The sequence below is a fragment of the Typopeltis vanoorti genome, chromosome 14 (genome assembly GCF_054136105.1).
Source record: "Typopeltis vanoorti isolate ZY-2024b chromosome 14, IOZ_Tvanoo_1.0, whole genome shotgun sequence".
NCBI classification, from domain to species: Eukaryota; Metazoa; Arthropoda; class Arachnida; order Uropygi; family Thelyphonidae; genus Typopeltis; species Typopeltis vanoorti.
Genome location: NC_143562.1, coordinates 41,911,645 through 41,933,807, shown reverse-complemented (window position 1 = coordinate 41,933,807; position 22,163 = coordinate 41,911,645). Strand labels below are relative to the sequence as shown.

The window sequence follows — 22,163 nt, the reverse complement described above, 5'->3', positions numbered from 1 at the left end:
CACTCCACTCCTTCCTAACACACTTAAACAACCAACACCCCAGAGTCCAGTTCACCTTTGAAAAAGAGGAAAACAACACCCTCCCCTTCCTAGACATTTTAATCACCCGCCAGCTTAATGGATCTTTGGTTTTCTCTGTTTACAGAAAACCCACCCATACTGGCTGATGCATTCACCAGCAATCCCCCCCCCCTCACAACAATATGGGATGATAAAAACACTATATAACAGGGCAAAATTAATCTGCTCAGATGACAAGGCCCTGACTATTGAACTAAACCACATCCTCAACACTTTCTTAGCCAATGGCTATAACCCCAAAAAAATCCAAAAAATACTAAAACCTGTAAACCACAATCCCCCTCCTCCCCTCCACAATAAAGATTACACCAAGTCTATCACCATCCCCTACATCCAGGGCACCTCTGAAAAAATAACCAATATCCTCAAAAAATATGACCTTACTTCCTTTTACAGACCATACAAAAAGTTGGCATCCCTTATCCGCTCTACCAAAGACCAACCACTTCCCCTAGACCTACCTAGTGTATACCAGGTCCCTTGCAGCTGCAAATTGTCCTACTTTGGCCAAACAGGCAGAACAACAAATATCAGGATTTCAGAACACCAAGACTACATCCGGTTTCACCAGTACAGCCGCTCTGGGCTGGCAGACCATGCCTTAGATACCCACCATAAAATTCGTTGGAAGAAAACAAAAATAATTCATCGCAGCAAGTTTAAATACTAAAGATTTATTCAAAGAATCTTCAGCAGCTCTAAAAAACGTTCCTAACCTCAACAAATTTGGGTGCATGAAACTGCCCCAAATTTGGGAGACTTTCATTATGAGAACTTCAGCCCAACTGCCAAGACTACCAAATTAGCCCACAAGAGGGCACCATTAGGACTTTAGGAACAATATTAGTTTCTTGCTTTCTTCCTCATTTGCTTTGTGTTAGTTCCTGAGTGCACATACCATATCTTTATGTTCCTGAAGATGGCAATGTGACGTTGCCGAAATATAGAAGTGATTCATTAAAGTTACCTTTAATTAATATACTTCATTTGCGTTGTTAATTCCGTAAACTAATTACCAGTTTGAGTAATGCATGCATAATGAACTTTCTGCAGTTAATGAAAAGTGCTCTTAAACTACCTTGGCATCTTATTGCAAATAAATATTATATGACCTCCATGGAGTCGCTCATTGTAGGAGGTACACACGATTGCACACAATGCTCATCCGACCATGCTTTAACTTGTTTGAATGTGTTTACATTCACAACACTCAAGCAATCATTCCACTACTCACCAAACACTCTCCATGTAAAGAACCTGCTCCTCACGCCTTCCTTATACAGTTTTCAGCAATGGCCTCTTGTTTTACCCCCCCCCCCCCTCCCATTCTATGAAAAATCTTTTCCATGTCAACCTGATAACTCCTAACTTATGTCTCAATCATATCCCCCTCTCCCTCTTCTCCTATTCATGAGGCTTTGCAATTCACATTCTCTCAATCTGTCCTTGTACTCTACATTCCAAAGACCACTGACCATCTTTGTAAATCTTCTCTAGACCCTTTCTAACGTATCTTTGTCACCATGAAAGCCCTGTGACCAAATCTGTGCACAGTTATCTATATGAGGCCTGATCAAGGCCTTATAAAATGGCATCTCTTTATTTCTGTGTGTCAGGATCCTCTGCATCACTGCCATTGTTCAATATGACTTCACAACACATGCAATGTGGCCCCTGAATTTCAGGTCCTTGTCCACCACCACCACCTCTCTCTGCATCCTGTAAATTTTTCTCACTAAGTGTATGCATTGCATCCCATTGTTGCTTACCAAATTTCAAAATCTTATACTTTGTAACATTGAACTGACAGTTCTACTTACCCACCCATTATGCAACGTATTAAAGTCTTCCTGTAAGGCCATAACATCTTTTTGACTCTGCATTGCTTTCTCCAATTTTGCATCATCTGTAAACAGCTGCATATCAGTAGTTAAACCCATCCCAATATCATTAATATACAAATTAACTAACAATGACCTCAAAACTGATCTCTGTGGCACACCACTAGTGACCTTTCTCTTTTGGGATACTGCACCCCACATACAACTTCCTGATATATATATATATATATATATATATATTTGACAGCCAGTCACTGATCCAACTCAGAAGATTGTTATCCAATCCCATCTGTTTTCAATTTAGAAGTAACAGCTTGTCATATAGCAGTGTATCAAAAGCTTTTGCAAAATCTAGTTATACCACTGTATACGCATCACCTTTGTCCAAGGCATTTGTCACCTTATAGTATGTACGAGGGTTGTTTGAAAAGTTCAGTAAAAAAAAATGTTACACATTTTTTTTTGGAAAAAATCGCCTTTATTTCTCAACACATAGTCTCCATCAAGGACTACACATTCAGTCCAGTGAGTTTCCAATTTTTTCATCTCTAAAAAGTAGGACTTGTCAAATTGTGCAAAATAGTCATTGACAGCCTTGATTGAAGACACTTTTTTCCCACTGAGCCAAATTTTTAAATTTGGGAATAAGAAGTCACACGGGGTCAAGTCCAGTGGGGTGTGGAACCAATTCGAACCTCAATTTGTGCAATTTTGCCATTGTGACAGCAGATGTGTGGGACGGTGCATTGTCCTAATGAAAGAGCACTTTTTTTGTGTGCCAATCTCAGCTGTTTTTTCTTCAGTTCTTTTAAATAGTCCAACAATGACACATAATAGACTACTGTTATTGTTTTTACCCTTTTCCAAATAGCCTATCATGATAATTCCTTGGGAATCCCAAAAAACAGTAGCCATCACCTTCCCAGCTGACAACACTGTCTTCGTTTTTTTGGTTCTTTTTCACCAGGCATTGTCCACTATTTTGACTGCTGCTTGGACTCAGGTGTATAGTGGTGGTGGAGCTAAGTTTCGTCTACAGTCATGAATCAATGCAAAAAATCCTGCAAATTGTGATTAAACATCGCCAAACACTGTGTTGAAATGTCTTTTCACATGCGTTTTTGATTGACAATCAACAATCGCGCACACACAGCTTTTTCATGTGCAATTTTTCATCCAGGATATCATACACCAGTTCAGTTGAGATGCCTACAATCTCAGCAAGCTAATGCACTTTCACATGGCGGTCTTCCATCATGATAAGATGGATTTTGTCAATCATATCCTTCATGGTGACCTCAGTCAGGCATCTGGAGCGTGCTTCATCTTCAATTGACTTATGACCACGTTTAAACTCATTTATTGAAAAATAAATAGTCTTTAATGCTGGTGCAGAGTCCCCATGAACTGCATCTAACTCGGCTTTGATCTGCATGCCATCCACTTCTTCAAATAAAAGTGTTATCACTGCACGAAACTTGTTTTTCTCCATTTTTATGAAAAATGCGAACACTGTCATTTTAAATGTTTGCCAAACGAGAAATACGCATCGCACGTGGCTAAAATTTTGCCAGGGATCATGAAAAAGATGATACGTGCCAACACTGGTATGAATGAACGAACGAACTGTGTCACTGTCTGTTGAAAATTTACCAGACTTTTCAAACAACTCTTGTAAGTTAGTGAAACATGATCTCCCTTTAATAAACCCACGCTGATAACCACAGAAAATACTGTTCTTATTAACCCATTTCTGTATCCTACTTTTCAATTTCTCTAGTACCTTACCACAACTCTAGATACATACACACACACTGGTCTATAATTTGTAGCCACAGCTTTATCACCATATTTATGCAGTGGAACAATTTTACCTTTTTTCCACTTCCTTGGAACCTGTGCTGTTGTAAGACTTATTAAACAGACATGCCTATCCCACTGCCAATTTCCTGGAACATTATTCCCTTAAGATATGTGATGTATCATCAAATCCTATTGCCTTATGGATATCAAGGTTATTTCCTCAAATACCTCATGCTCATTCACAGCTAAGTGATCTATGTTCTCTACACGTTTCTCATGATTTTACCCTGATGAGGATGAAACACTGTTATAAATTGATCACCAAATACTTCAACAATGTTTTCTGCAGTAGTTATTATTCTACCATTTTCATTCATTAACATATCATAATCCTTCTACTTGCCACATATCTAAAAATAAATTTAGTTTAATCCTTTATCCAAGTGTGAGCAAACAAAGTTTGCACCTGAAAATATCTTCAGCACTGAGGCAAGGTGGTGCATCTGTTGGCAACTTGTAGCAAAGGTGGACCAAGCTCTCATCACTCCTTGTCTCAGTATCTCCCACCATGCAAAGCACATCTCCTTGCAGACATGTATAATGCTATGCATTAAGGGAAGGACCACTACCCAGACCGGTTTCAACCTTTATTGAGGTCTCATCAGTGGGAGGCAGACCCAGAAGTGGTGATACTATGGCAGAAGCAATGGAGAGGTCATTTACCTATACGAGTTGCCAACCGCCTCCCACTGACGAGACCTCAAAGGTCAAAATCGGTCTGGGTAGTGCCCCTTTGACCTTCCCTTATTCCATAGCATTATACATCTTTGCAAGGAGATGTGCTTTGCATGGTGGGAGATACTGAGACAAGGAGTGATGAGCTTGGCCCACCTTTGTTACAAGTTGCCAACAGATTCACCACCTTGCCTCAGTCCTGAAGATATTTACAGGTGCAAACTTTGTTTGCTCACACTTGGATAAGGGATTAAACTAAATTTATTGTAGTCTAACCAAGTGCAAAATAAACTTCCAACATATCTAAAAACTTAGGGTTTTTCTTCACCCGATTTGTTAATTTCTGCTCATACTGTATCATTCTCCTGGCTTGTTCTTTATACTCTTCATGTAACTGATTATTCATCCATTTTACACCTACCTTATGAATACATTCACACATTGATGCTATCATGTATTTCTTTGTCAGTTCCTATGCAGCATTTATTTCTTGACTGCTCAACTCTTCATTCCATACTAAATAAATATAGTATGGAATGAAGTTTAGAGTACATACTATATAGTCTAAACTGTCTTCTAAGCTTATCACAATCACCAGCCTTGTACTTCTACATATATCCTTTCCTCATAGACGTCTGCATATGGCTAGTCACAACCCAGGTGATCACTTTCATCCATCAACTGGAGGAAAGTGCAAAACCCACTCACAATTACATCCTCTGATGAAACGATCAAATCTAAAACTCTGTTTTCACATGCCCTCCTTTTTATGCTGCCTGAGATAGTTATCTCTCAAGAAATTCATTTTCCTTATTCCCAAATGTATCTCTTCATTCCAATCTATACTGCCATAATTAAAATCACCCATAATAATTACCCTTCCTCTGTTCACGAATCCAAGTTTATACATTTCCTTTCTTATAGCAACATCCAACTAAATGTTTATCTGTCAACCTCCACTTTATACCACACTGCCCCATGACCATTGCCACTATTTCCCTCATTCATGGCGACCTTATGCAGATATAATTCCCATACTATCAACAGCACCCCCTCCCCTTCTTGTCCTCTCTATCCTCACAAAAATTACTGTATTCCGTTTCTATTCCTGTTAGGATATCATCTTCATTCAACCATGTTTCACTTATTCTAACAATTTTGGGATGAATAAACTCAGTGAAACCATTTCATCTTCCATATACATATCCATAAGGATATGTGCTTTGCATTATGGGATACTAAGGCAAGTGATGAGAAGTCACCAGCTTCTATATAAGAGTTTTCCTAGTCTTGAAAATACTTCAGGTGCAAACTTTGTTTGCTTACACTTGGATAAAGGATTAAAGAAAATATATATAATTTCTTGGTATCTTTAATTTATATCATTTTATCTCCCTTATTTCTAATACTTCTGGCATTTGTAAATAAAATCAGTTCATTTTTAGGTCTATAACCAGTGCTAACCAAGCCACTTGTTGGTTGTGAATTTTCCACCACATTTGATCTTGTCTAATCACCTTTATCACTATAAAATAAATAATGGAAAAAACTCACGTAGAAAGATTATTTAATAATATAATTTTCGCCTGTGTGTCACAGGCATCTTCAGTACGTTAAGCTCAAAAATTAAACACTAACTGACAATTCCAAAAAGCGCCACCTAAGTAGCTGGTGTAAGATAACTAAAAAGGTCAATAACTTTCCTAAAAAAAAAAAAAAAAAAAAAAATTAATACAATAAAAAGTTAGGAAAGATTAGCTGATTTGTAAAGTACTATCTCCCATAAAGGGATAGACGTAAGCCGTCGGATCCATTTAAGTTAGGAGAATGAAGTAGAGTTTCACATGTTTCTTTATAAAGGCGTTCCATGAGAAACTGACTTTTGTGAAGAACTCTTGTCTTTCTCCAATGAACTCTGTGTCTAGTGAAGATGGCATGTTTAGAAAGTCCAGACTTTTCAGGTTTAAAGTATTCAATATAAGATTGGTGTTCTTCTAGCCGAATAGAGGCAGATCTTCCTGTTTGTCCGAAATAAGATAATCCACAAGAGCATGGAATCTGGTAGACACCTGGATGATTAAGATGTGGAAGATTGTCCTTAGGAGAAGTGAGAAAGGTGGAGATTTTTCTAAACGGTCGAAAGGCAACAGTGGTTTTAAAACTTTTGCTATACGTTCACTGATGCCTTATACATAAGGGATAGTAATGCGCGTTATTTCCTCTGTATTTGAAGAGGAAGACATTAAAACTACTCAAAGTTCTTTTAATGAAGCAATTCTTATAACCATTAGATAGAAAGGAAGAAGTTATATATTGTAGTTCTTTCTGTAAAAGATCGTGTGTAGAACAAAAGGAGTGGGCCCGATGAACCAGAGTTTTAATAGTTCCTGCCTTTTGACTGGGATGGTGATGAGATTCCGCATGGATATAATGGCCTGTATGAGTCTTCTTTCTATAAACTGAGAAATGTAGGTTACCATCTGGTTAGCGAAGAATTAGAAGATCTAAAAAGGCTAACTGCTTATTTGATTCTACTTCTAGGGTAAACTTGATCCTAAGATGAAATGCGTTTATCTTAGTGAGAAATTGTTGAAGTTCATCAGAAGAGCCATTCCATACAGCAAAAATGTCATCGACATATCTGAACCATTGAGTAGGTCTGGGAGAAATATTGTCAAAGATATGTTGTTCAAAATGTTCCATAAAGAAATTGGAGATAGCAGGAGAAAGAGGATTACCCATTGCTGTTCCTTCAATTTGTTGATACAACTTATTTTTAAAGGAAAAATAACCAGAATTTATTACAAAATCAAATACGTTTACAATGTCTGAAGGAAATTCCTGTTGTAGTAATTCAATACTTTCCCAAAGAGGCACATTTGTAAATAAAGAAACATCTAAACTGATCATGATATCAGACACGTCCAAATGAAGATCTGAAATTTTATTTTTGAAATCCAAAGTATTTTTTATATAAGTATCAGTTCTTCTAGTTGAAGAGGAGAGTAAATTTGATAAAAATTTTGAGATTTTGTAAGTGGGGCAACCTATACAATCTACGACTGGTCTACGGAATGCCTGGTTTATGAACTTTTGGAAGACCATACAATCTAGGTGGACGACCGAAGAAGGTTTTAAGTTTTTTCTTTTGATCTTCATTCATTGTAGATACATTATCTATAAGAGAATTAAGTCTCTTCAATTGACTCCGGGTAGGATCCGATGTAAGAGGCCTATAAGTTGAATAATCGCGAAGTAAAAGAGACATTTTTCTCTCATATTCCTTCCTATCTTGAATCGCTACAGCCTTCCCCTTATCAGTTTTCGTAATTATTAAATTATTGTTATTCTTCGGTGATTTCAATGCTTTAAACTCAGAGTAAAAAAGATTAGGACGAGGAGGCTTGGCATGAAAAAGAATTTGTGCACATTCAAAACGTAATCTGTTGGCTGTTTTTGGATAAGGATCGAATACCCCTGTCTATGTTATGAAAAAAATCCATAATTGGCACCTTATTCGGCGTAACAGCGAAATCATATCCTTTTGATAAAACAAAACGTTCAAAATTGTGCTCCTGTAATGTACTATATTTAAAAAGCATGTTAAATGTCTTCTTGAAAGGCATTGCCTTCTTTTGAGTAAGGAGGTGGGGGGACTGTAAAAATACAAAGTATTATAATATCTGAAAAAAAAACTTTGTCAAACATTTCTTTAGTTTTAAATTTCTTATTCAAGTAACTGATAAATTTTCTAGGTTCATGCTGATCCTGATGATCTTGGAAAAGGAGGACATGAATTAAGCAAAACTACAGGAAATGCTGGTGGGAGACTTGCTTGTGGAGTAATTGGAATTGCTAAATAATTTTTGCTATGGGTAAAAAAAAAAATGGCTCTTATAATGCAATCTTTCAAGTGTAATAAAGAGATGTTTATACTCATAATGCAATATATAATGTAAGCAGATTAAAAAATAAATGAATTTTAATTTTATTTGTTAATTTATATCAAACAATTTAACAACAACAAAAAAAAATTTGCCAAAATTTTAAATAAAAGTGATATTTTGAAAATTTATGATAATCATCTGAGATGATGTATACATAACATAGTTGCACCACTGTTATCTTCAATAGAAAGCAGAAATGCATCTTGTGAATTTATTCACATAGTTCAAAAAAAAAAAAAAAAAGTTCATAGCAATTAGTTGTGACATCCAGAATAGTTTTTCAGACTTACAATGCATTTGCTCATACGATGCTTTCATGGAACTGATGTTTCTGTGAATTAACAAACGTGCAGTTTTTGTGGACAAAAAGGTTGCCATTCGATCACTTCATCTGTGTTTTAGTGTGAATTATAAACTGTTGATAACTTTTAATTTGTTAATAATGGCAGAAAATTCAAAGAAAGGGTGCTGATGTTATTCCAATGAAGTGTAAACCTATTAAATTTAGTGACAATGATGCAGTGAACACTGATAGGCTGCAGACTAAATTTACTGTAATGTTACAAAAATAAACCTCTTAGTGAAGTGAAAAGTGGTACAACAGTTAGTAAAACAGCTATTTGTAAACATGACAATCTTATTGCCAAAATGGAAACATTTGTAATGGTGTAGACCAGTGTTTCCCAACGTGGGGCGTACGCCCCATGGGGGGAATCTGAATATTTTGGAGGGCAATTAGAAAATGTTGCATTCGTCACTGATATACTCAAAACTCACCATTGTCGATGTTGCAACCCTGACTTTCTGAGGAAAAAAAAGCTGACATCACTGGCACAGCAGTCAACATAAATACAGTATCAAGAACTCTCAGAAAAGCAAAATGATGAGTATTAGAACTTTATTCAACATAATTCAACAGTGTTCGTGCAAGATATAATAAGTAGTATTTTCAGTTATCGTTAATAAAATTACTTAATATTGCATAGTTTTGTTTGTCTTGCGTATTTTAGTGCGTCTGTTTGTGTGTTTTAACCTATAATTTGATAAAACACGTTGCAAATAAGTATGGCACCTGTACGAAGGAAATTGGCGGCCAGTAATGGATGGTTCGCCATCTTTATCAAAGAACGGTAGTATAAAAGAAATGAGTCGGCGTACTAGCTGTGAAATGTACGCTTTGTGGAGTGTGGTTAGAAGATAATAAAGGATTGAATGTGTGTAGAAAACGTAGGGAGAATAAGGAATTGAAATGTATTTCGGATCGTGAGTGTGATATTTTTGTCAAACTTCAGAATGAAGAAAATAGGGATATGACAAGAAACGGCAAGGGTGTACATGAGAATTGTGAGAGTGTGAATGATAGTATGAATGATTTCTCAGAGAATAAAAAAGATGAGATAGATGCATTGAGTGAGATCACGTTGTTGAATGGTGCAATAGAAAGGGCAAAACAGCAGCTAGAGTGCATGAATAAAAGTAGACTGAATGAACCAACCAATAATAAAAGGTATGTCAGGAAAAATAGACGTATGAATGTGAACATGAACAAAATGAAGGATAGAGTGCTGTATGGAGACTCGTTAGTGCAAGGTGTGTTAGTAGAGGATTTGACAAAACCGTACCAACCTGGTGCGACCATAAAGGATGTAACTGAGTCTATTAGAGAGCAAAAGGAAAGGGTGAAAGAAATGATTGTTGTGGCAGGTACGAATGATTTGAAAGGAGATAAAATGGAAATGATAGAAGACCTAAATGAATTGTTTGAGATAGCAAAAGAAAAGAGTGAGAGAGTTAGAATGATTAGTCTTTTGCCACAGTATGACAGTGAAATGTTTAAAAGGAGGGCCATAATTGCAAATGACTTTAAGCGTGGGTTATGTATGACGAGTGGTGTGGAATTTGTGGACATGTGGAGTGAGTTTGATGGGCAAAAGGATCTGTATAAGATAGATGGCTTGCATTTGAATGGTTACGGTGTAAGAAGACTTGAGAAAGTGTTGCTGAATGTAGTGAATGTGCAAATTCAGGGAAACTAGATTTGTTGGGGGGGGGGGAGTAGATATGCAGTCCTTAGGGAGGCAGTTGAATGTAAGAATGAATATAATATGCTAGAACAAATAAGGAAAACAGACCAGAGTGGGATAGTTAATATAAGGCATCAAGGTAGGGTTGGGGCTAACGTGGGTCTTAAATTCATGTACACTAATACTAGGAGTATTAGGAACAAGAAGGAAGAGTTTTTGGCCATGGTTGGCACTTCCAGACCACAGGTTATTGGTATTAGTGAGACATGGCTGACTGTAGATGATATAGCCAGTGGGAATGAATGTGATGGGTATAGTGTGTTCAGGAATGACAGAGAGAATAAAATGGGGGGAGGAGTATTGTTGATGATAGCTGATGAGCTACAGCCAAGGAGAATAGAAGTTGAATTGCAGGATAGAGAAAAGAGCACATTTGAGGCCATTTGGTGTGAGATTGTGGCTAGCAGAACTAAATATACAATTGGGTGCTGCTATAGACCAGGTGATGGAAAAGATGGTGGTGACAGTATGCACAAGCAAATAGAAGAAATGAGTGGAAGGAGGGTGATTATTATGGGAGATTTCAACTATGGTCGCATTGATTGGAGTGAGGAGAGGACACACGGGAGGAAGGAATTGGATTTTAGGCGGTTATTAAGGAATAACTATCTGCGACAGCATGCAATGGAAAATACTAGGGGTCAGAGAGTGCTTGACCTAGTAATTACATCTGAGGATTTGGCTGTAACAAATATGACCATATTGCCACCAATTGGTGAGAGTGATCATAGGGTCTTGACTTGGGAGGTGGCTAAAGGTGTAGAATTTTCAATTAAGACGGTACATGTGGAATTATCGGGCTGGAAAGTATGACAAACTTAGGAGTTTGATTGGTTCAGTGCCATGGCATGTACAACTGCAAGGACTAGAAGTGCTTGCATGAAGCAATGGCTGACTGTATACCTAGAGTCCGAATAATAAATCAAGTAGGGGTTAAATGGATGAATAACACCATTAAGCGTGAGCTGCAAAAAAAGAAACAACTATAGAGGGAATTTAAGGAGAAAGGTGACCAGCAGGCACATGAATGGTATAAAGCGCAGGCCAGAAGGTGACAAGTGTGGTAAGAAAAGCAAAAAAGATTACGAAAGAACATTGGCCATGCAGGCTAAAGAGAATCCTAAACAGTTTTTTAGATATGTAGCAAGTAAAAGGAAAAATGTACATGGCAGAATGATTTTAAAGAATGCCGATGGTAGGGAGGTAACTGAATCAGTTGAGATAGTTGAGTTACTGAGTGAGCACTTTGCAAGAATATATCATCCAGGTGGTGACATTGCAGAAACGAATAAACCAGTAGATTATATGGGAATTGTGGTGAATGAAGTGGAGGCGAGTAGTCTATTGCATAACCTCAATACATCTGTGGGATTGGATGGTATACCAGCTCGTGTTGTACGAGAAGCAGCTAAAGAATTGTCAGTACCCTTGACCATTTTGTTTAATTTGAGTCTCGGCTCTGGGTTAGTCCCGAGTGGGTGGAAAGAGGGGAAAATAGTTCCACTGCATAAAGGTGGTTCCAAGACTGCTGTTGTAAATTACTGACCGATTAGCATATCAGGAATCATTGTCAAGGTCTTAGAGAAATTAGTCAAGAAAAGAATACAGGATTGGATAGATGAAAATGGGATATTGTATGAGGGACAACATGGTTTTGTGAAGGGTAGATCATGCCTCAGTAACTTGCTCAAGTTTTATAACACAGTGACGGCTGAACTGGATAGTGGTAATGGGTTTACAGTGATACTACTGGACCTTGCCAAGGCCTTTGATAGGATACCACATGGAACCCTAATCAGTAAACTGGAGCAGATGGGGATAGATATAGGGTTGGTGAGATGGATAGGAGGGTGGTTGAATGAGAGATACCAGAGAGTGGTTTATTCAGGAGTGGAGTCTAAAAGACGTCTTGTGACTAGTGGAGTGCCACAGGGCTCTGTTCTTGGACCACTGCTTTTCAATTTGTTCATCAATGATATTGGAAAGGATTTGAGAGGAAGTGTTCACTTGTTTGCTAATGATGCAAAGTTGGGTAGAGCAATTGTGAGTGCACAGGATGTCAAAATTTTACAGGATGATTTGGATACTTTGGAGGACTGGGCTAGGAAAAATGGATGTCAATTTAATGTGGCAAAGTGTAAGGTTATGCACTTTGGGGTGAAAAGAATAGCAGCAGTATATCGCATAGGTGGAACCGTACTCCAGGAGATTGATGAGGCCAGGTGGACAGGGAGTTGAAGTTTAGAGGGGCACATTGCAAAAGTAACTAAAACAGCTCACCAAATCACTTGGCTTATGAAAAATACTTTAACATGCAGAGAGAAGCAAGTTGTTGTTCCTCTGTATCGAGCCTTGATAAGACCCCATCTGGACTTCTGTACCCAGTTATGGGCACCAGGGTTTCTTCGTGATGGGGAGGAAGTGGAGAGGGTCCAGAGACGAGTGACCAAGATGATAGCAGGTCTGTGGAATGAACCTTATGAGAATAGGTTGAGGATTTGTGGGTTGCAGAAATTGGACGATAGGCGAAGGAGGGGTGATATGATTGAGACATTCAAATTACTGAAGGGTTTTTATAAGATTGATCCAGAAGATATTTTTGAAAATATGACTGGTGGTGGGTGGACTAGGGGCCATGCATGGAAGCTGGGCAAGAGCGTGGTTGACAAGGGTGTTAGAGCTAGGTTTTTTACTTGGAGAGTGGTGAATGAGTGGAATAAGCTTCCAGAGTCTGTTGTGGGTGCTACGACCGTGAATGAGTTCAAGGCAAGATATGATAGATACTGTGTGAATGTTGAATAGTTATTCCAGACATGATGTGAGGGCCTCCCTCGATGAGTCTGTCGACTCCTTGGAGTTTCCCGGAACAATAATAATAAAAGGAACAATGGCATGGCTTTCTGGCGAGACAGAAACAAAATACAAAAATTCAACTAGTTTTACAAAAAAAAATATAAGTATAAGCTAATTGCCCTTCCTGTTGTCATATTTAGTTGAATGTGGCTTTAGTGCTGTGAGTGACTTGCTACTGAAAAAAAGAAATCTGGATATCACAAACCATGGAGATTTGAGATTGAAAATGACTAAATTAGTACCTCAAATAAAAAAAAAAAAACTCTTTACAGCAGACATGATGCTCAAGGATTGCATTAACTTGGATTTTATTTTCCCAAGTTCAGTTCGATTTATGTTTTATAATATACAAAGTGTAATATAAAATTTATATTCATTGAAGAAAGTCAAATTAAAAACAGTTTTACCTATGTTCCTTTTTTATTTGAAGTACATATTTATATTATACTTTTTCAGAACTTTGCTATTATGCTAGAGGTGGGGCATGATCCAAAAAACGTTGGGAAACACTGGTGTAGACTAATGACCAAACTGGGTGATGTTCGCTTAAGTCAGTCTGTTTAGACAAACTTTCATTTACAAAAATTATTCTGCATTTTTTTGGTTCCATAAAATGTTTTATGTACATATGACTGCTTAAAAACAATTGTAGGTATATACAACTGTTGGGATGGGGAAGAGGTAGTAATTCAGTATACGAAGGTGGTTTAGAACCTAACGTCATGTTTAACTGCGGCATACCTGTACCTTCAATATATATATATATATATATATATTATATACAGCTAGTTCCTGCTTTTAGAAATTAATTGGTACATGGCAACCGTTCGTAAAGCAGGAGTTTATTTGCCTTAGAAATAATGCTATAAGCGAGAGTTTGTTCCTAAGAAGGAACATATTAAATGATAAATGACTTTACTGGCCAAAGATTTAAGTTTAAAAAATAACATCAAAAATTTTAAATTAAAGATTCTTTGAAAGAAAAATAAGCTCATTTCTATATCACTGGGTTAATCGGCAGCTGTTGATGATGCACCAAAGCTTCCTGATATATCAGGAAGGTTTGCATCTTTTTTTTTTTTTTTCAAAGAAAGTCAAGTGTCATCTGCTTCATTGACTTTCGCTTATTTTCGTTTAAATTAGCGATAACAAGCAGAAGCATTCATTTAACGGGCAAATTTACTAAATCGTTCAAAGTCTGAATCTTGTGATTCAGATTGCTTGATCTTTTTCAAGAAGTTAATGCTTCTTCTAGGCCTTTTTAACAGAGTTGGAGCTTCATATTCGTTATCTTGTCTTTTTCTTCATTCCTTTCTTGTTCCTCTAATTCAAGGAGATCATTGGGTGAGAGTTCCATAGTGTGAGATTGAAGAAGCTCATCAACATTACCTTCCGAAACTTCCATTTGCAACTCGTTTAGCCATACCTAGGATCGCTTGAGTTTCAGAATTCAAAATATTTGTTGGGTCTTCAAAGCCTTTGAAATTATCATTAAACTGAGGACAAAGTTTATGCCATATTCCTTTTAGTTTTTTCAGAAACTTTATAAGGTTTCTTTTTCAGAAAACAGGCACTGTTAAAGCCCTTTTTGGCATAAAGGGCAATAATTATTTTTTTCTCTAATGTAATTAGAAAAAATTTTGCTTTTCTTTGTTTCTTTTGCTCATTTTCTGGTTTTGCACTGCTGCTTCTTTTTGACATCGTTGGAAAAGTGAAAGGGTTATAGTCAAAAAGAAAACAAAATAAAAAATCGGGTGCAATTGAAGAAAACTACAAATAACACATTGCCAAGGCTTATTCTAATTGATCATTACGTCATATACTGTGTAATTCCCCGTACACGCCCCTAATTGCCTCGCCAAACACAATTTAAAATAAAAAAAATTCGTAAAGTGAACTACCTGTGTATGTATGCATTAAATATTATTTAATGACTTAATTCCGAGATAGAGAAACAAGTAAATTTAATATAACCACACCACTAGTTTCGTCAGAATGTCGACTTCGTTTGGTGCAATAACATAAAAAGCAAATAAAAGACAAAAAACATTACAACAGAGCATTAAAAACTAAGTTTGAATTGGAGTCCGAACTACAGTTCTATTGTTAAATACATGAGAGTAAAATTTCATGAGTTTGCCAGTACCGAATAGCAGAGCTATAACTGAGATTGCTGTTCGTGTGGGAAGAGTCGAGGATTATTGCTTTTGATTCCAGGATACGACGTTCTAATTCATTGCAACATTTATGAATGTTGAATTCCAATCTATTTGATGTTGGCAGCCTTCATCAGTGGAGTTAACTGAGAACAAGAAGTGGCTGGAGAGGGCTCTGGTTCTATTGTATGAGATGTCTCTGGTGTTCTTCAAGACATAGACTTTTCAGTTTGGCTGTAATATGGTTTCCCACAATTGCATATGATTCTGTAGACACCTGGAAACTGAAGATTTTTTTTGGGGTGGCTTAGAATTTACTGGAGTTTAGGTAGAGTGGAGAAACACGTTTTTATATTGAACTTCTTAAATTCTTGCCAGTTTAGGGGTGAGAGAACTTGATGTAAGCTGTGGGGTTGATCGAAGCCTCAACAGCGTTTTGATGACGGTATAGTAGTTTATTAATACTTTTGGAAGAGTAACCATTATTTGTGAAGGTCCTTTTAAGATGTTTCAGTTCATTTTTGAGCTTTTCTTCGTCTGACAATATGGACCTGGCACGATGAGCGAGTGTGAATATGATGCCTAATTTTTGAACTGGATAGTAGTGAGAAGATGCATGCAAGTATCTGTGTATGGGTTTTTCTGAAGATTGAGATTTTTAAAGAATCAAACAACCTGGTAAGTTTAGATAGGGCAGAACCATTTCTTCAAGTTCAGCAGTAAACTTTATCTTTTTTTTAGTGTTATGTGCTTTTAATGTCATTGCACCAGACGAGGTCTACATTCAGACAAAACTAGTGTGGTTATATTAAATTTACTTGTTTCTCTATTATCTCGGAATTAAATCATTAAATAATATTTAACATGTCTAGAAACAGAGTCCATATGCTTACCTATATATATACACACACACACACACACCAGGTGATTATAAAATAACATCAAGTGTTCAGAGCCCTCACTAGAGGGCTCTGAACACTTGACATTTTTGCTGTACCCGTTAGCATTGAATGAAACGCCAATATTCAGTAGATGTACACAGTGGAACATGGGGATTCGATTTAATGGGGAAAAAATAGTACCAAAAGTTGCCAACAGGGGAAATTTTGGTGCTGCAAAATTAATTTTAGTAGGTATGACTAAATAGAAAATGAGAGAGAGCATACATCAATTTCATGACGTTTATTGTTAATTACAAATGAGGTTCAATATGACCACCATTCTGATGTTCCTGGAACTGCACATGGTGCATGACATTTTCCACAGTGGCTTACAACATATCAGAATTGATTTGCCTCATGTAATGTTATTCAATCTTTCAAAGTTGGAATATCAGGTACATGTCCTTGATGCACAATGCTTTTAAGAAAGCCAAAAGTCAAGGATTGAGATCAGGTGATCTTGGTGGCCATGGCATGGGAAATGCACGACAAATGATTCTTCTGTCAGAGAAATGTCGCAAAACACTCTGTACCTGAAGTCTGATGTGGGGTGGTGCACCATTCTACACGAATATGGTCGAATCGAGACATCCTCTTTGCTGCAGTTGTGGAACCACAAAGTTCTGTAGCATATTGACATACCTGTTAGCATTGACGGAACAGGTCACTGGTCCATTTTGGCGATTTTCCTCTTAAAAGTATGGACCGATGATAAAAGATGCCGTAAATCCGCACCACACTGACTTTGGGCGAGTGGATAGGCATCTGCAGATACGCGTGCGGATTAGTTGCAGCCCAAATGCAAAAGTTGCATGTGTTAATATCGCCGTTCAAATAAAAGTGCGCTTCGTCACTCCATAAAATCTGCCACGGCCATGCATCATCCACTTCCACGTGTGCTAAGAATCTCAAAGATAAGTCGATTCGTGTGGTTGCATCACCAGGATGCAATCCTTGAACGTGACTGATTTTATAGGGGTAAAATTTCAACATCTGATGTAGGATTTTCCGCACTGTTGTGTATGTGATATCCGTTTGCTGGGATATTGCTCGTACCCTGCATATTCGCTATCTCCTGTTCCACAATAGCAGTTGCAACTTGTTGGTGATTGATTGGTTTGCATCCCCTGCACTGCTAGAGTTCCAGTAGTTTCAAATCGCCGAATCAGTTTTCGTAAGTTTATGCTAATTGTCCTTTTTTTGTAAATTTTTCATACGCTGAAAATCACGAAGACAAGCACTGGCATTATTGTTCTGCTGATAATAGAGTTTGACTAACAAAGCATGCTCACGTAAGGTAAGAGGCATTGAAAAGCAGTTCAGTCTACGAATGATAAGAAATCTCACAGGCTTTCCTTTTATTGCATAATCGCTCACAAGAAACACGATAATGCAAATTAATGCATTTTACTCAGTAAACAGCGCCAAAATTTCCCCTGTTGACGACTTTTGGTACTATTTTTTTCGTTAAATCGAATCCCCATGTTCCACCGTGTACGTCTACCAAATATTAGTGTTTCGTCCAATACATTACTTGCTAGAGGGCTCTGAACACGTTATTTCATAATCACCCAGTATATACACACACTCGGGTCTCTTTTTTATGCGGTGCATAACTTCAAAATTTATGCACCGTTGTACATAATGAACAGCGTGTTGCAGCACATTCTCATAACGTGCAAGTAGTGAGTGTCTGTAAAGTTTAATTTTGCATGTTTCTTTTCATTATCGTAAGTCTAAATTTTGCTAATTTTTATTTTAAAGATTTAATTTGGCCCAATGGAGGAGGAAAAGCAATTTCTTTCTTTGGAAATGAAAAATACAATTTTAAATCTCTTAGCAAAAGCAGAGGGATCTATGGCGATTGGTAAACATTTTAATTTAGGCGAATCTACTATAAGAGCAATTAAAAAGAATGAAGTCGCAATAAAAAATCTGTCATTTCTGGTACAAAACTAAGTGCCAAATTATCATACTCAAGAGATGCTTTATTAGAAAAAACAGAACAAGCACTCGTAATTTGGATTGAAGAATTCCTATAAGAGATTATTTAATTAAACAAAAAGCTCTTCGGTTTTATGACCAGATGAAGCAATTGGAATCATCTACTTCTGCTTCCCAGGCTGATAAAGAATTTTCAGCTAGCAAAGGATCTTAGTCTTAGACTAAGATCCTTTTCAGCTAGCAAAGGATCACATGGTCTTAGAGCACATGGTCTCTAAGACCATGTGCTCTAAAAGGCAAAGATCTATTTACTGAATGGTTCAATAATTGCTTTGTACCAGAAGCAAAAAATAACCTCTAAATTTTAAAGTTTTATTAATTGTTGACAATGCATCAAGTCATCCGCATTTAAGAACATCCACATGTGCAGGTAGTGTTTTTTTCCACCCAATACAAGCATTATTCAACCACTAGATCAAGGCATAATTGCTACTTTAAAAAAATATTACGTTAAGCACACTTTTCAATTTATATTGGATAAAATAGAAAATGAATCATTAACAATCCAAAATATAAAAATTTTATATTTTGGACTGCTTAAATCATGTTGCATCTGCCTATCACTGAAATAAGACCACAAACTTTAAATGCCTGCTGGAAAGCAGCTTGGCCTGGATGTGTTGCAAACAGTGCAACCATTCAAACATCTACATTATCAGCTGAAATCATTACTTTGGCACATGAAATTGAAGGTTTTTTGATACATTTAGCCAGAATAATGTAGACGAATTGCTTGTGGATAATGCCTTAAGTGACTATGAACGTATTGGATATAGATTAACTTTAGATATCGAAGATCCAGAAAACGATAGTGAAGCAGAAGAAAAACCTGTCCCCCTCACTGTAAATGTAATTTGAGGTCTTGACAAAAATCATTTTCTTGTTAATGACACAAATTCTGAACGAGCCTTTAAATTCCAATGTGAGCTGAACTGTATGTCTGGATATCGCGAGCTGTATAAAAAATTAGTAAAATCATCATTGCAAAGTTTAATCACCGATTACATTATCAGTGTAATATGTCAGAAGAAAAAAATCAGCACAGAACGAGGGTGAAGCTAATTCTGTTTGTGAAGAACCATTGCCTTAACCATACAGATCTGATGCGCTGACTATCTCTTATGGTGATGAAAACGATTTCGCACCAGTTCGCAAATGTTGCCAAATATAATCTAATAGTGATAATAATTCTGATGAAAAAAATGTAAAAAAAAAAAATTTACTTTTCAATAAAATTAAATGAATAAAGCTTTAAAACAAAGTTAGGCATTCTTATTTTCCTGAATTTTTATAAACTTATTTAATGCGATTTTAGGTTTATTTTAATTCATTGCTTCGGTTTTAGAAAATTATGAAATGCATCCCTAATTTTTCAACATGTTAGGTCTTTTTGTGCGATTTTTTTATGTGATTTTCTGTGGAAAATATCTACCGCATAAAAAAGAGACCAGACTGTATACACACACACTGGTGTCCAAAACCTAAGGACAAATACTATTTCTAAAGATTACAACTGCAACTAATCAGTTTGTGGCAATTTTTATAATTGACAATTTCATGTAGAGAGCGGATACACGTTCACATTTTTGAATCATGTACAAAGGGGTCATGTGCTAGCACTCACCAGGATAAAAGGCTGAGCTAAGTGAATTGTGTTTGAAGGAAGCTCTTTGTGAAGGAAAAATAAAGTTGCAAACTTTGATGTCTTGTAATGTCTCAAACATCATGGGGAAGAATTATTGGAAAGCTTTAAGATGGCTAAGATGGCTCTGGGAAGCATTTCAAACCAATGGAATGAGTTCCAGACCCTTAGCTAAGAGGTTGCCCTCGCTCTACCATGGTGCATGAAGACGTTTTGGTTATAACAGCAAAACGTAATTGATGTGCCATGGCAGGTCAGCTTGTAATCTGCTCCATTCAAGCACAGGTATGTGGATATCTCGACAAACTATGAGAAGTAGGCCTATATGTCCCATGGCCTATTGTCTGCATCCTTTATCCACAGCTCATTGTAGAGCATGTTTCAGTGGTGTTGAATCCATAAAAATTGGACAAGACACCAATGGGCTAATGTACTCTTTACAGATGAGTCGTTTTAGTCTCGTTCTAGACAACATTGGAGCTGGCATAAAAGTGGTACTGCTTACCATTGTGAGAATGTTTTTGAAAGGGATAAATACTGCAGTGCTGGGGTCATGGTGTGGGAAGGCATTATACTTAATGGATGCACTGAGCTACAAGTGCTGGAAAAAGTGACTAGTGAATGATATTCAATGAAGTTCAATTGTTCTGTGATGCTATGGGCAAAGAATTTTTATGGATAATGCCACACGACAATGTAGTTCTGAAAACCCAAGGATATTAACAGAATAGTGGCCAGCATGATCCCCACTTCTGAATCCCATAGAACATGTTTGAGATGCAATAGGGATATGCATTGCTGCTCAAAATTCCTCTTCAGGAAACAAGGCCTTATATCCTTGCTCTGAAGGAGGAGTGGGCCAGTTTGCCTCGAACTCCAGAATCACTTGGTGCTAAGCATGGTACGAAGTTGTGAGAGCTGCATCAAAGTTTCATGACAGAGAGGCATTTCAGACATATTCCATGCTGAAATGCCTCTCTGTATAGTTTTCTGTCAGCACCGTATTCCTTAACTATGCCCTTAGGATATTTGTAACTTTTCCAAAAATGTATTGCAATTTAATTTGTGCAAAATTTATATCCATGTAAAAATGTAGTTCATCCTTAGCTTTTGGACACTAGTGTACTTGACTATAAATATGTTCAGTTCCTATTAAGGCAAATACCAAAAACAAGGACAGTTTACTACATAAGTTTCAACAATCCAAATGAACAGAATACTATTTAAAAACACTCGTGTTTTCACTTAACAGCTATTGGTTCCTTAAACACAGAGAATAGCTTTCTATCCAATCAACAAAGGAATCTACTGTATACGACTTACAGAACCAATTGGAAAAAGACTACTCCATCAGAGTAAATTTAGAATGTTTTTAGAATCTGCTGCTGCTGCTGCTCTTAAAAGTCATCCTAATTTTGAATGGCTGCATAAAACTTCTTAAAATATGGGGAAACACTTAATACTTCAAAATCCCAGTTGATATCCTAGACTACCAACAGGTCCATCTAGTTAGGACTAGTCTTACATCCATGTGTTTCGCTTAGTTTTGTGCTACAAGTTTCATTGCATTCCCTGATGTCTCTAACTGAAAAGAAATATTGGAAGAATTAAATATTTTTAATCCTTTCTTGGTACTGTTTTGCTGCATTAAACTTTTAACATGACTGTATAAGTAACTTCCTTGAAACACAATTGAAAAATATTTAAGATGGATTAATTAGACTTTGATTCACATATCGTGGCATCAGTATAATACAGTTAGAAATAAAAGAATGGAATATTTTCTTGCATGTAGTCATAAGACAGCCAGGTGAAAAATGCTATTTGACTCAGTTGAAGTGTGTGCATGTGCTTAAAAAAAAAAAAAAAACGTTGTTACATATAATAAAAATTTATGATTAAACAGTATAATTCTTAATAATTTCCTAGATTTTTTGCAGAGACCATCATTAAGCTCAAGATGCGCTCATATTTAGGGCAACATCGATGTAATTTGGCATCATTCCAAAGGATCCTGTAGCTAGCATTAGTTTCTTTTTTGGAGGAAATGTAGGATTAATGTTCAGAAATGTGTAG

The 22,163-nt window shown here is 36.8% G+C and overlaps 1 protein-coding gene across 1 annotated transcript in view; it reads left to right on the top strand.

The window, feature by feature from the left end:
* The window catches only part of Sod1 (Superoxide dismutase 1), a 46,003-nt gene extending 37,552 nt beyond the window's left edge, over positions 1–8,451 (top strand). Inside the window, exon 5 of the mRNA XM_090404190.1 lies at positions 8,216–8,451. Within this exon, the coding sequence (XP_090260316.1) occupies positions 8,216–8,323 (108 nt within the window). The 3' untranslated portion in view covers positions 8,324–8,451. The remainder of the gene's footprint in view (positions 1–8,215) is intronic.
* Positions 8,452–22,163: the final 13,712 nt, after the last annotated feature.